Source organism: Seriola aureovittata, chromosome 22 (assembly GCF_021018895.1).
Source record: "Seriola aureovittata isolate HTS-2021-v1 ecotype China chromosome 22, ASM2101889v1, whole genome shotgun sequence".
Classification (NCBI taxonomy): Eukaryota; Metazoa; Chordata; class Actinopteri; order Carangiformes; family Carangidae; genus Seriola; species Seriola aureovittata.
The window spans coordinates 14,028,874-14,041,199 of NC_079385.1; the positions used below are offsets into that span (position 1 = coordinate 14,028,874).

Genomic DNA, 12,326 nt, shown 5'->3' on the forward strand with positions numbered 1-12,326 from the left:
GAACCCTGAATCATCCACTTTATTTTTTCTCTTTTTCTATTCAGGTTTTATCTCCCGTAGTTTAACAGTTAAGCCTAGCTTGCTGCATGAATGAAACATGCCTTTTATTCCACTACCTTACGCTTCCAGAAGGAGTTAGTTACAAATAAGCAGCCCTTACTGACAGATAAAACAGTATGTGATTTGGCAGTGAGACCCTTCACTAACACATTTCATTTTATTACACTTGCTGTGTCTCTGTGTGAAACTTTAAAAGTTAAGTTCATCTGATCTAAGGTGACGCAGAATAATCATTTGTAATTACTTAGAACTTGTAATCTCCCCGTGAATCACAAAGTAACCTGAAAGTGCTTTGTTGCATTTTAATTTTCATGAGAAGGGTCGCCTCAGTACAAGCAATTATTTTCTATCTACAAACACTGCTTTGAAGGAATGCAGCTTATTCATTTGAAACATATATTTTTACACAGATAAAAACGTTATTAAAGTATTCAGAGGTTCAAATTTAATCAATACTGGATAGAGGAGCTCTAATGCCACATGACTTGAAATGAACCTTCAGAAGTTCTCACTCAAAAAAAAAACAAAAAAACAGTTGAAAACTACACTTATCATCTGGATTTCTCTGTCTGTATCAATTAAAGCACAAAGCACAGTCACATTTGCACATTTTCGTCATCACACCAGTATTCTTGTTTCTGATCGTACATGCATACACAGAGGTCAGAACCCGGCCTTGTGAACAGCCAATTGCAACTCAGCATCAGCCAATTACACCAGCCGTTCTGTTCCACAGATAACAGTTGGCGTGGCCCCCCCCATGAGTCTTGAGGTCAGGGGGTGAGGTGTTCAGCGGGGTGGATGTTTTTGACCTTGTATGACCTTGTCTTGTGTTGTATTGTATTATTCACAATTTCCCTCCTTGTGATAGGAGACGTGGTGCTTAGTTTAATTGCATGTTTTGAAAGGAATGGGCTCTGCTTCAGACTTTGTGGACTCTTACTCAAGTTATAAACACATGCTACAGTAAAAGGTGTGAGGAACTATTGATGTAGTTGTACAAAAAGATCAAGAAAACATTTTATGTTGACAACCAGAGCTGTTAGATCGTGTTTGTACCTGCAACATGGGGACAGACAAATGCACTCGATGACACAAGCTCATTTCTGAAGAGTTCCTTCCTGTCCCTTCAGTTCTTTCCCATACACTTCAACCAGAACACCGATGTCCGAGGGCGAACCACTAAGTGCTGCATTAAGCACAACAATACTCCCCTCTTTCTGCCCTTCATCCTCTTTTCTGTGCATCAGTAACATGACGAGGAAGCGGTTAGTCAAGTGTGCAAAGTCAACATTTAAGTGACCTTTGTTCCTTAGCAAAGCCACCTTTGGGATTTGTCATGTCCTTATTTTCTTTTTGGTCAGCTAGCTCACATAGGATTCTGTATGAGGCCAAGGGTTTTTTTTGTTGTTTTTTTTTTTTTATTAAAGTAATCTCTCTTCGCTGTCTCATTCTCTAGTAACATAGCAGAGGCTCTGGTCAGTAAAGGCCTTGCCACGGTCATCAGATACAGACAGGATGACGACCAACGCTCCTCCCACTACGACGAGCTGCTTGCCGCAGAGGCACGGTGAGGAACACACACACATTTATACACACTCTCTTTCTCACAAAATGCTTTCACACTCACCCCTTCCATATCCCTTTTACATGAACCTACACAGCTACACTCTTGGGTCTCTCAAGTGCACGTTCATTCTCATAAAGGCACATTTTTGTTTCAAATAAAAATGCATGCATGTGCACACTCTTTCATCAAACCCTTTCATACAGACACGCGCTCACGCTCTACCATCCACGAGTCGTGCATGACCTTGACAGATGCTGCTCTTGCAAAGTGGAGGAGAATTGAACATGACCTTGAGGCTTTTTTTTTTTTTTTTCAATGCTTTTACATTTGCTGTTATACTCAACATGACACAGGTGAATCATCTCACTTATTGTTTTCAGAATTTGTTTCAGCAGTGCCACCATCACATGTCACAGCCTATCATAGCTGCTGCTGCCTTTTCCACAGGAAACATGTCATTGCTGTCATTTTTTTTTCCTTCTTTGTACATGCCTGGACGCACATACACCTTCCCAAGTGCTGGATGCTAAATCAGAGGCTCTCTTTACACAGGCCCTATGAATATAATTATATGGAGGTGCAGAGAGATTTAGTACAGGCTTTATTACTCTGCCATAGATTAAGATCTGCTGGCTATAGGTAGAGCAGATGCAGCCACAGCCTCTTTTTATAAGACTAACTTTCTCTCCCCTCTCCCCTCTTTCTCTCTCTCGTGCAGTGTCACTGCCCACCCGCCCTCTCTTTCTGCTCTCTCCCTCCTCCTGCTTTCTTTCTTCCTTTGCACATTTTGTCCTTATTTCTCCACCATAGCTGTTTTCAATTTTGTCCTTCTTTGGCCTTGCTCTTCTGTGTCTTCTCTTCTCCCATTTCTCTTTCTCTCCCCCCCCCCCCCTTTCTTACTCACTCTCTCTCAGTCCCTGGTGGGGTCTTATTAGAGTTGATGAGAGGTTTCTGTCTATAGCCTTGGTTTTATTTTTAGTTGCCTCTGCAGGAGGCCAATGGCCCGCAGCCTTCAAGGAACCCTCTCCTGGCTATTAAATGCACATATATACATGCGTTCATAAATGTACACACGCTATCTTGGAGGCAATGGTGTGCATCCCATTGACCCAGAGGTGGTATCTATCCACTCCAGAGCCGCAACCACTGTGGTCATCTTGATCTCATTTGGCCCTTGAGGCTTTTTAAGGCAGTGATCACCAGCACCAGTCATCATCACTAAACCCCCTAGCTGGCTCTAAAGAAGCAACCCATGTCTCTCCACTTCTCCTCATCCCTCCATTCTTACAATAATATGTCTTCCAAGGTAATTTCTCCACTACCATTTCCACTTTCCATCTCAAGCCTATAGATTATCTGGGTGGAAAAAAAAAAATCCTCCCTCTAGCGCTTCCATTTGAAACCGTAATGGCAGTTCGGGGAAGAAAAACTGGTATGAATTTACATCCTGCTTTCCAAAGCCACAATACCATCTTCTTTGTATCTACAGCAGTTACTCAAAGAGCCTCCCATTTCTCCAGGTCTGTTAAGCCTCCAGCCTTATGCCTTATTCTTAATGTATTATAATGGTGCTCGAGCTGTGTTGGTGACGTGCGTGTGTTTTGTGGTTTGACTGACTGCAGGGCCATCAAAAACGGGAAAGGTCTGCACAGCAAGAAGGAGGTTCCCATCCACAGAGTGGCTGATATCTCTGGGGTAGGTATCTTTTCTATACACAGGATATGCTGCACAAGGGTCTGAAAGCTTTTCCATGATGTGTATAATAGGATATACATCTTTTAGTATGCACTGATAGAATTTCATATTTTTAACTGTGGACTCACTTACACGCAATCCCCATGACTCTCAAAGAAGCATCAGACTCTGAATGCCCAAAAGCCACTAACTTATTCTATCACACAAAATAATTCTCAGAAGACAATCTATAATCCTCGAGTCACCCCCCACATCTCTGATCCTCACAGCTGGTTTCCTCATCTTAAAGAAACGAAGCGGCCTCTAAAAATAATCAGCGCCATTAATAAAACCATCAGTGGTGCTTGGTCCTAGCTTGTTTACGTGTGCCCAGGGGCTTGATAGAGGCATCATTTGGCTAATGAAGTCTGATTGGGAGTGCTCACCAAATGAACATTAGTGCGGGGAACCCATAAAATCTCTGTGCATCAATCGCTCATTACTCATTGCTCACTCTTTTTCAGCATGTTTCTGTTTTATGGCTTTTTTTTGTTTACTTTGATCACCATATATTTTCTTGACTTCTGCTCACCTCATGCTCACTCTCTCCTTGAGACTGTAATTATGTGAATTCTGTCAGGCATGCTTTAGTTAGTTAGTAATATTAATTATTGAGACTCCTTTTTATTCCTAAAGCTATATTTCCTTTAACCACCTTTTGAGGTTCCCCTACCTACCAGGAAAGGTGTAGACCTCCAGGGTGTCAGAGTGCACTTCTATACCCAAGTGCAGTTTTTATTAACTTACTGTATGCCACAGTTTTGTATCACTCTAAAGCTGTGAAACTGAGTGGCTGGGTTAGATGAGCTCACACGGAGGGCACTGACAAATAAAATGTGCACTGGTGGCACTGACAAGGACTCTAAATGCTGGCACCATAATGGTTATGGTAGCTTGTTAGATACTCTTCTTGCTGTTGGCTTATTTTTAGTATTGAAAATTGAAGTCATTTGAACAATTCACCTTTTTTCTTTTTTTACCTGAGTAATATCAAATGTGGTAATGTCTTACGTAACTGTCTGCAGATTAGACGTATTCGTTTTTTTGCTCTGTATTTTTCAATTTATTTTTTCTATTCTCCCCCAATTTTCAGTTTATTGCAACCTCTACCTCCACTAACTCCCTCGTTGGGTTAGGGAGGGCATGGATCGCAGTGTGTTTTCTTCTGATAAATTCATTTTTTCCCTTGATCGTGAGGAGCTTCTCTGGCAAGGCCTTATAGAGTTTACATTATTCACCCATGTCCTATCCCCATTTGTGTAGATTACCTGAGAAACCTACAGCATTTGCTAGTGCAACAAGTGCATAATCCTTCACCCAGTTTCCACCTACAAACATGTCAGAAGTCACGCTTATTTGAAATGACCTCAGCTGTTAACTGTGTTATCACCCTCACACTTTTTATGAAATCATCTAATAACTGGAAATTGTATAAAACCAGAAAGATAGTGATGTAACAGCTGTAACCTTCTTTTGTTCAGAATCTTTTGAGTGCCTTTTTGTATCTCTGTACTTGTCGACTGGCCATCTCTTCTACATTATGATAAGGCATTAGATGGTCTACTGTGAATGACTCAAAATTGAACTTCAGAAACATTAGCACCTCATTGTCTCTCTCACTTGAGCTCTCTTGTACTACTTGTACTTGTAGGCTCAGGAGAGACATGTGGTTAAATTAATCAGGCTCTCTTTTTCTGTTTTAGTCTTTTTTTTAAAGAGTGATCAACCATATTTTCTGGTCATGAACATGCTCTCTAAGTTGCTGGTTAAAGTGTCATCAGCTTGCAGTTGACCAAGCTAAGTTATTAAAACTATTTAACCCAAGAGGACTTTAGAATCTTGCTAATAGGTCAGATGTTCCTTTGCATAACTGCTCTGTTATGCTGTTCCACATTGTCACCATCATAACCTCCCTATGTCTTATTGTGTCAGCAGGACAGATAAATTACTGGACCCTGTAAAAAATAATTATGGTGGGGAATTGTTGTGCTGACTGAGTAACTCTGCTGTTTCATCAGGGGTTTTAGTGCATTTTATACTTATAAACCCCGACCCTACTTAACTAGCTAAATTGACCACATCCTATGTGTAGCAATGACTTGGGAGTAAATGCAGAGGGAGGTGCTCAATAATTAATTTACTTTAATAACATAGAGAAAAAGCAATATATGCCAGCCCTTACGTCCGACTGGAGATTTCACACGTCTAACTCATTAAAAACTGTCCCAGTAACCCTGCAAAGGCTGTAGTGGTCTGTATATTTTCACATGATTGTGCTGTGTAATGTGTTTGTGTCTGACATGCACAACAGCACCATGGAGCCCCTCTAAACTCTCCCTTATTAGCACCACTGTGTCAGCGGTTCAAGACAGTGCCGTTATATGCACCTCCAGCTCCTCCCCTCTCTTAACATTTCTGTCAGTTTTCAAAAGGACACACAGGATTTGCAGCACAGTCAAGGATTGTTGCCAGCCAGCGCCAGTAGGCGTGTGTGCACACACGCATGCACCAGTTGTATGGCTAGGCTAATGTAATGAGCATTCTAATAAAAGGACAAAAATAGCAACATTGCCTCCCAACCCCCACATCCTTCCCCTCCCTCCCCTCTTTTCTTTTCTCCTCTGTGATACACGCCCACACACAACTGTACGCGTGCAGAGGCACATCCCCACACACACATGGAAATACACACTCCTATACGTCAGCTCGGTGGTAAAGGTTTGCTGAAAGGGATTATGTACATTGAGTGGGATGCAGTCACAAATAGAGCAGAGATAGGTTTATAAACGTATAGTGTAGGAGATGAACAGAGGTGGTGGGAGGAGAGTGGATAAAGCACTTGACTCACCTCATACCTCTAAAGGTTGCATAATGAGGTCCTCTCATGTCTCTTCCTTTTTTCTGAACCAAGTTAGACTGCACAGCCCACACACTGCAGGTGCTGAAAATGTTTTTGTGTGAACGAGAAGTGTTTGGTTTTGTTGTTGTCTCCCACTCAAGGGATTATTCTGGACTTAAGTGGGTGGAGTTCAGGTGGTGCAGCTCATGGCTAAAACATATAGCCTTTACTTGCAATGTCTTGTTTTTGAGTCCCACTGATGACATCTGTTGCATGATGTCCATCTTTTCTGTTATTGCTTAATGTGTTGTGTGTTGAAAGAAAAATGTCACCTAAAACATGTCACATCAGTGTTTTTGTTGTTTTTGGTTTGGTACCAGTCTGAACTCCTGTATCCACTTAAAGTAGAAAATGGAGAACATATTTGTCAGGTCTGACTTTCCTTGTTTAAACTCTGTCTTCTCTCTGAGCCTTTGCTCTTGCTTCCATGTCCACTGCCACACACACAAAACCCTGCTCTGTGACTCACTGGTCTGTTGTGCCTACATGCTCATGCCTGGAGTAGGCACATATTAAATTATTATTATTATTATTTATTTATTTTTTTTATCGTTTATGGATCTTCCCTGCCACTGCATCACCGGCCCTGCTTGAATACACATGATTTAGCTCTGCTTGTAATTTTGGCCTGCGCTCACCAATAAGTTCTAGTGACTCACCCTTGCAGACAGAGATGGAGGCAGGAAGGGAGAGAATTATTTTTGATTGCAAGAGGTTCCAGACGTGTCACTGAGAAGCGGAGTGGACTTCATTAGGCCAAACCAAGATTTAAAGATGTCTGGAAAAAGCCCACAGATTCTGTCGTCAATAAACCAATTTGGTCCATCTTGTCTATTTTGGTTATATTTTATTTGGCTGAGTTTTTTTGTAGATGCTGTATCCAGGTTGATTTTTGTCACACTTTTTTTGACAAATGGTTTCAGTGCTTTCTTTTTTCAGCACTCACTTGAAAAAAACCTCCTTTGCACAGTGTTATCAAGGTGTCTTTGTCTGTCAAAAAGAATTATACTGTAAATTTTGACAAAAATCATTAGGCTCTGTCTGTGAATGAATTGTCCTAAAAAAACTGTTTACTATTTCACGTCATCTCTCTCTGTCTCTCTCTTAATCCATTAGGAAACACAGAAAGCCAAGCAATTCCTGCCCTTCCTGCAGAGGGCTGGCCGGTCAGAAGCTGTGGTAGAATACGTCTTCAGCGGCTCCCGCCTCAAGCTGTACATGCCCAAAGAAACCTGCCTCATCACATTCCTCCTTGCCGGTGGGTAGAGCTCTTTTACCTTCCTGATGCGTAGGTCGCTTAATTCAGAGTCCTCCAATTGACTCACTTCTGGGTCTGTTTTATAGGCATTAGTTGCTGCTGTGGAAAAGTTCATCTACATATCTTTTTTTTCTTTTTCTTCTTTTCAAAGTGTGTATGTATTGCAGCTAGTGCATACAGAATGTGCCATGTTGTGACTCCTACCAGCGAGGAAGTCAGAGTTCAAGCCCTCGCCACACCTTTTAGCAGCAGACTGTGACGGTGCAAGAGGGTAGCTGTGTATCTTGGCCAACCGCAGCTCACTCTCTTTCAAAACACCAGGGTTGTCGTGAAGCGTGTGTCCCCTTTGACCTCACTTCTCCCCCCACCCCTCCTCTGGCTCTGTGCCAAGTTTGAAATACACTCCTGTTCACTCCTTCACCGCTTATCTGCAGTTGTCATCTTCATTAGAAACTGGCGAACGTGTAGAGGTAAAGGGAGGCTAAAACTCCCGTGGATTGGCAGTTTTTTAACGGTGTATGAACTTGATCATTTCTTTTCATTGATGAAGCACAAAACCCACTTGTTGCTGCCTTTTTTTCTATTTATCTCTTACACTTAAAGTATCTGAGAAGGTTGTATTGTGAAAACTTTATATCTTAGACTGTAAAGCTTCACATCACTGGCAGTGACACCAAAACAAATAATTGAGAAAATAACAGGGAAGATTAATCGATGTAAAACGATCCATTGTTGCTGCTCTAGAGAAAAATGCGTCCATTTTTTTTTTTTTTGTCTTTTCTACCCATTTCTAGGCTGAAAAACAACAGTATGAAGTCTAGGGCAAGATGCAGATGGGATGAAATACACAGTGTTTGATAGCAGGTCCAGTCGTTTATTTACGCTCCTTGACTGTCTTGACAGTTTGTGCTAGTAATAAAAACACTGAGACTGTATCTTGGCAGCCAACAATGATTTGCACATCCTCTCAGATCATGGGAATGGTGAGATTGCTTATCCCTTCCACAGCAGATGATACTCTTTGTTATTGTTGCAATAAAAATCTGTTTCAATGCTTTTCCATTTCAGTCTGACATTTGCCCGCCATACAGTTCCTCTCCATTTCCAGTAGGACAATGTATTTCTGACAAACTCTGATTCAGTTTAATTATGTGTGGCTGGATTGTTGATGCATTAATTTTGTAATTTGCTTCTGATTGTCTTTGCTCTCCACTGATGGTTTTCATAATCAGATTTTTTTCACACTGCCTGCTACTTGATGTATTGACATGACCCCTGCCAATAAGCAATCTGCACATAGTAGCTTTTAGTAAGCTTTTTATAACACTGGTTTGCGTTTCACATTTCTTGCTTAATAAGAATGCTCAGTGTAAACACTTAGAACATAATGTTAGGTATGTGTGAGATGGTGATTACATAGTCTACTTTTGGAATGATTTTATTCAATCAAAGGTTATTAGCAAATCGTAAGAAGCACATTAGAGCTGATAGCCCCTGTGCAGATTTGATTAGGGTTGTCCCCAGAAGAAAAGATTCATCTGCTGGAAATGAGACAACACATATTGTCTACAATATAAACATTAGGCTGCATTAGTGCTGATTGATACAAATGATCCCCTTTGCTATCTTGTGTATTTTTAACTTCTGTTCCAATTAGACTCCTCTGTATTAGTTGAAGAACGTTCTCCTCATAGGTGTATGTGTGTGCGTGCACGTGTGTGCACGCTTTTTTTTGTCATCACCTTTCATCTTGTTTTCTTCTCTCAGACTAGATGTTTATGAGATAAGATATTACGTCTGGTGGGTGGTCAGTGTTTCTGCGCCTGCATGTTCTTGTATGCATGGTTTTCTTTGTGATAAGTGATGTTAAACCTTTAACCATACATGAAATGAAGGCACAGACATCCTCTTATTATCTCTCTACCTGTGATCTCCATGAGCTCCCTATCTCCTTCCACTTTCTCTTTCCTGTCAAAGTTATCGCTCCATGTTTTAGTCACCATCATCTGCACCATGGACTGTGTTTGAAATGACGTGCATGATAAATCGGCCGCTCCAAGCCTCTTGTGTTTATCTGTGTATGAAACAGCAGAGGCTCTTTTCTCTTAAAACGATTGCATATCGGTGACAGAATGAGGTGTTGAGAATTGATATTAGACATGTATGTTTTAGATAAGCACAGTACCTTAAAGTTAAACAGGCCCATCAGACCTACAGTAGCAGTGTTGTATCCTGTGTGCTTGCGTACATGTTCATTACATTTCTTTGTAGTTAATAGTGAAGCTTTTCAATTAAAAGAGATTTTGGAAAGTGTACATTGACACACATGTAATGCATTGTGTATGTACGCATAAAAATACATCAGACGAGCTACTGAAAGCCTTAATACATTGTGTCACATTACAATGGTTTTACAACTAAGTTTTAATCATAACTTCCTATTACTTTTACAAAGCTAAGTATCATCATCACTTATAATCACCCCATTTATTTTGTGTTAAAGGTTAAAAGATGTTTTCTATAAGCTGAGCTGTCTTGTTTAGTAATCCCAATGTGCTGAGTAAACATTTACTGCATGCAGACAAATGGAGAATATATTCAAAGGATGTTGTGGTTAAAAGAAGTCTTGCATTAGTCATCCGTTTCATTAGCCATGTTTTCTTCATATTGTATTCATCATGGCCAGAGTTTTATTCTTTCAAAATGTCGTGGGAGGCCATTGAAGAACAAACTGTTTAAAGTAGTGCTGCAAATGAAATGATCCCAAGGCAGTAAGTGATGTAACACTGCAAGTCAAAAAAAAACCACAGTACAGGCATCTTTGAATCTGAACTCCTAGCCTGCTTCGCCAGCAGCATTTCTTTCCCTTGTTTTAGCCATATTATTTGTCCTGATTTAACACCGAACCCCACTCATTGCAAGGATTTTTTTTCTCCAGTGAGGCTCCTCAAAGATTCAGTATCTTCCCTGCATATAGTCTCCTTCCTTTTCCAGAGTTTTCCTTGACGGACAAAGACAGTGCTTAAAGAAAAACAGGGATGAGGAAACAAAGGGTAGCAAGAGAAGCCTGTGCTTCAAAGAAGGCCGGAGGTGTGCTTCAGGAGTTGAACGGAAGCTCCCTTCCCTCCCACATCACCTTTCCATTCTTCTCCCCTCACTTGCTGGCCTGTGCAGTGTCACTTGCGTATGCAAGTTTGATAAGGGTAAAGGAGTCATCCTGTTTCTGAAACGAAAAGAAGGGTGGGGGGAGGGTATAGAAGGATGATGAAAGGAGGAGGAGGAGGTGAAGTAAGAGGCGTGGAGGCAGAAAGGACAGAGGAGGGATAAAAAGAAGGGGATGCAGTAAAAGAGAAGACAAAAAAGTACAATTGATGTGAAGTACGTGGGTATAAAGGCCTGTTGAAGTTAACGGAGACCGAGCAGTGAAAAGGCTGTAAAAGTTTACTGGCTTCAGTAGCTTTCACAGAGTTTCCGATGGAGGCCACAGCAGGTGAAGTGTACTTTGAAAGTTACTCAGAAAGGTATGTTGAGCAGCAGTCTGTCAAAAAGATGAAACACCCATCACTCGGACACAGAGATTTACAGTGTCAGCACGAAGCATTAGCCATCACACAGTTTGTGGCTTAGTGCCATTTGTCTGATTTTTGATATCTGAGTGTGTGTATACGGTTGTGTTTGTGAGCGTGTGTACACCTGGTTCACTTCCTGCAGTGTGTGAGTGCAGGAGATGGAAAGATGGTGGAGAAGTGGAGCAGAAAATTTGTAGACTTGTTCCCCCAAAATATGTCTGTGTGCAAAAAAAAGTTTAGCCTCGCTGCAAGTCAGTCAGAAAAAAAATCTACAAATAAAATGTTGTTGTGCTCTGCTGTGACCTCTATATATTGGTGTCCTTGTTTGGGTCTGCAGCACTGCATCTCATTGAGATTCACACATTTATTAGAAACCTGCGGCCAGGATGTGTGGACGCCTTGAGACACATTTTAAAGCCTGTCACCTGATGGTGTTGCTGGTGAGGAAGAAATGATAACTTTGGTTAATAACACTTCATTGGTGTTAAATTTACAGCAGTATAAGCTATAATCTTGAACCTAAACATAGGCTGTGAGCTGTCAGCTCACAGACACATCAGTCATCCACCATAACCCCTGTGCCTGCTGCAAGAGGTAAAAATCTCAGTCCCTGCAAATATGCTCACGTCTAACCTACAGCTAATATTGAACTTTAATAAATAACAAATTGAGTTTGCTGTGCATTAGAGTTTACGCTGCCGTCTAGTGATGGTGGACACACATACTGTATGTGCTTCAGTGAATCATGGTCTGCAAGAAAACTGCAGTTTTACTAAGCATTAGTAACTTGTCAGAGGCCTTTCTTTAGCCAACAACTCATTATTTGGGTTGCATTATCCAACCAGCTATGCACAGACAACAGACCAGGCCATGGGGTAGTTTTGTTAAAAAGACCATGTCATTGAAATTGGAAGAATTTATTTTGACAAATTAAAGATTAGAAATATAATGTTGAATAATTCCCTCGACACTGATGTATGCTTTAGAGGAATTCATTTCTGCCTTGTCTGAGGTAATGAGGCCTCACATTCAAGAGCTGCAGCGAGGTGATGGTGAGGAAGAGGGATGGATTGAGAGGATAAAAGAGAGGGATAGTTATAAAATCCTAGGATTTTTTCGTAACAGCGCACTCCTTCTGTCTTTCTACCATTCAGTACTCTACCCCAATCACCCTTCTCTAACCTCTGTGTGATGCCCACCTGCATCTTTCACCCATGGCTGAACTCCCTGCTTGGA

General features: G+C 41.2%; 1 protein-coding gene across 1 annotated transcript in view; it reads left to right on the top strand.

The window, feature by feature from the left end:
• The window catches only part of snd1 (staphylococcal nuclease and tudor domain containing 1), a 170,756-nt gene that overhangs the window by 38,647 nt on the left and 119,783 nt on the right, over positions 1-12,326 (top strand). The window contains exons 13-15 of the mRNA XM_056367694.1: positions 1,520-1,630; positions 3,253-3,325; positions 7,380-7,521. Of these exons, the coding sequence (XP_056223669.1) occupies positions 1,520-1,630; positions 3,253-3,325; positions 7,380-7,521 (326 nt within the window). The remainder of the gene's footprint in view (positions 1-1,519; positions 1,631-3,252; positions 3,326-7,379; positions 7,522-12,326) is intronic.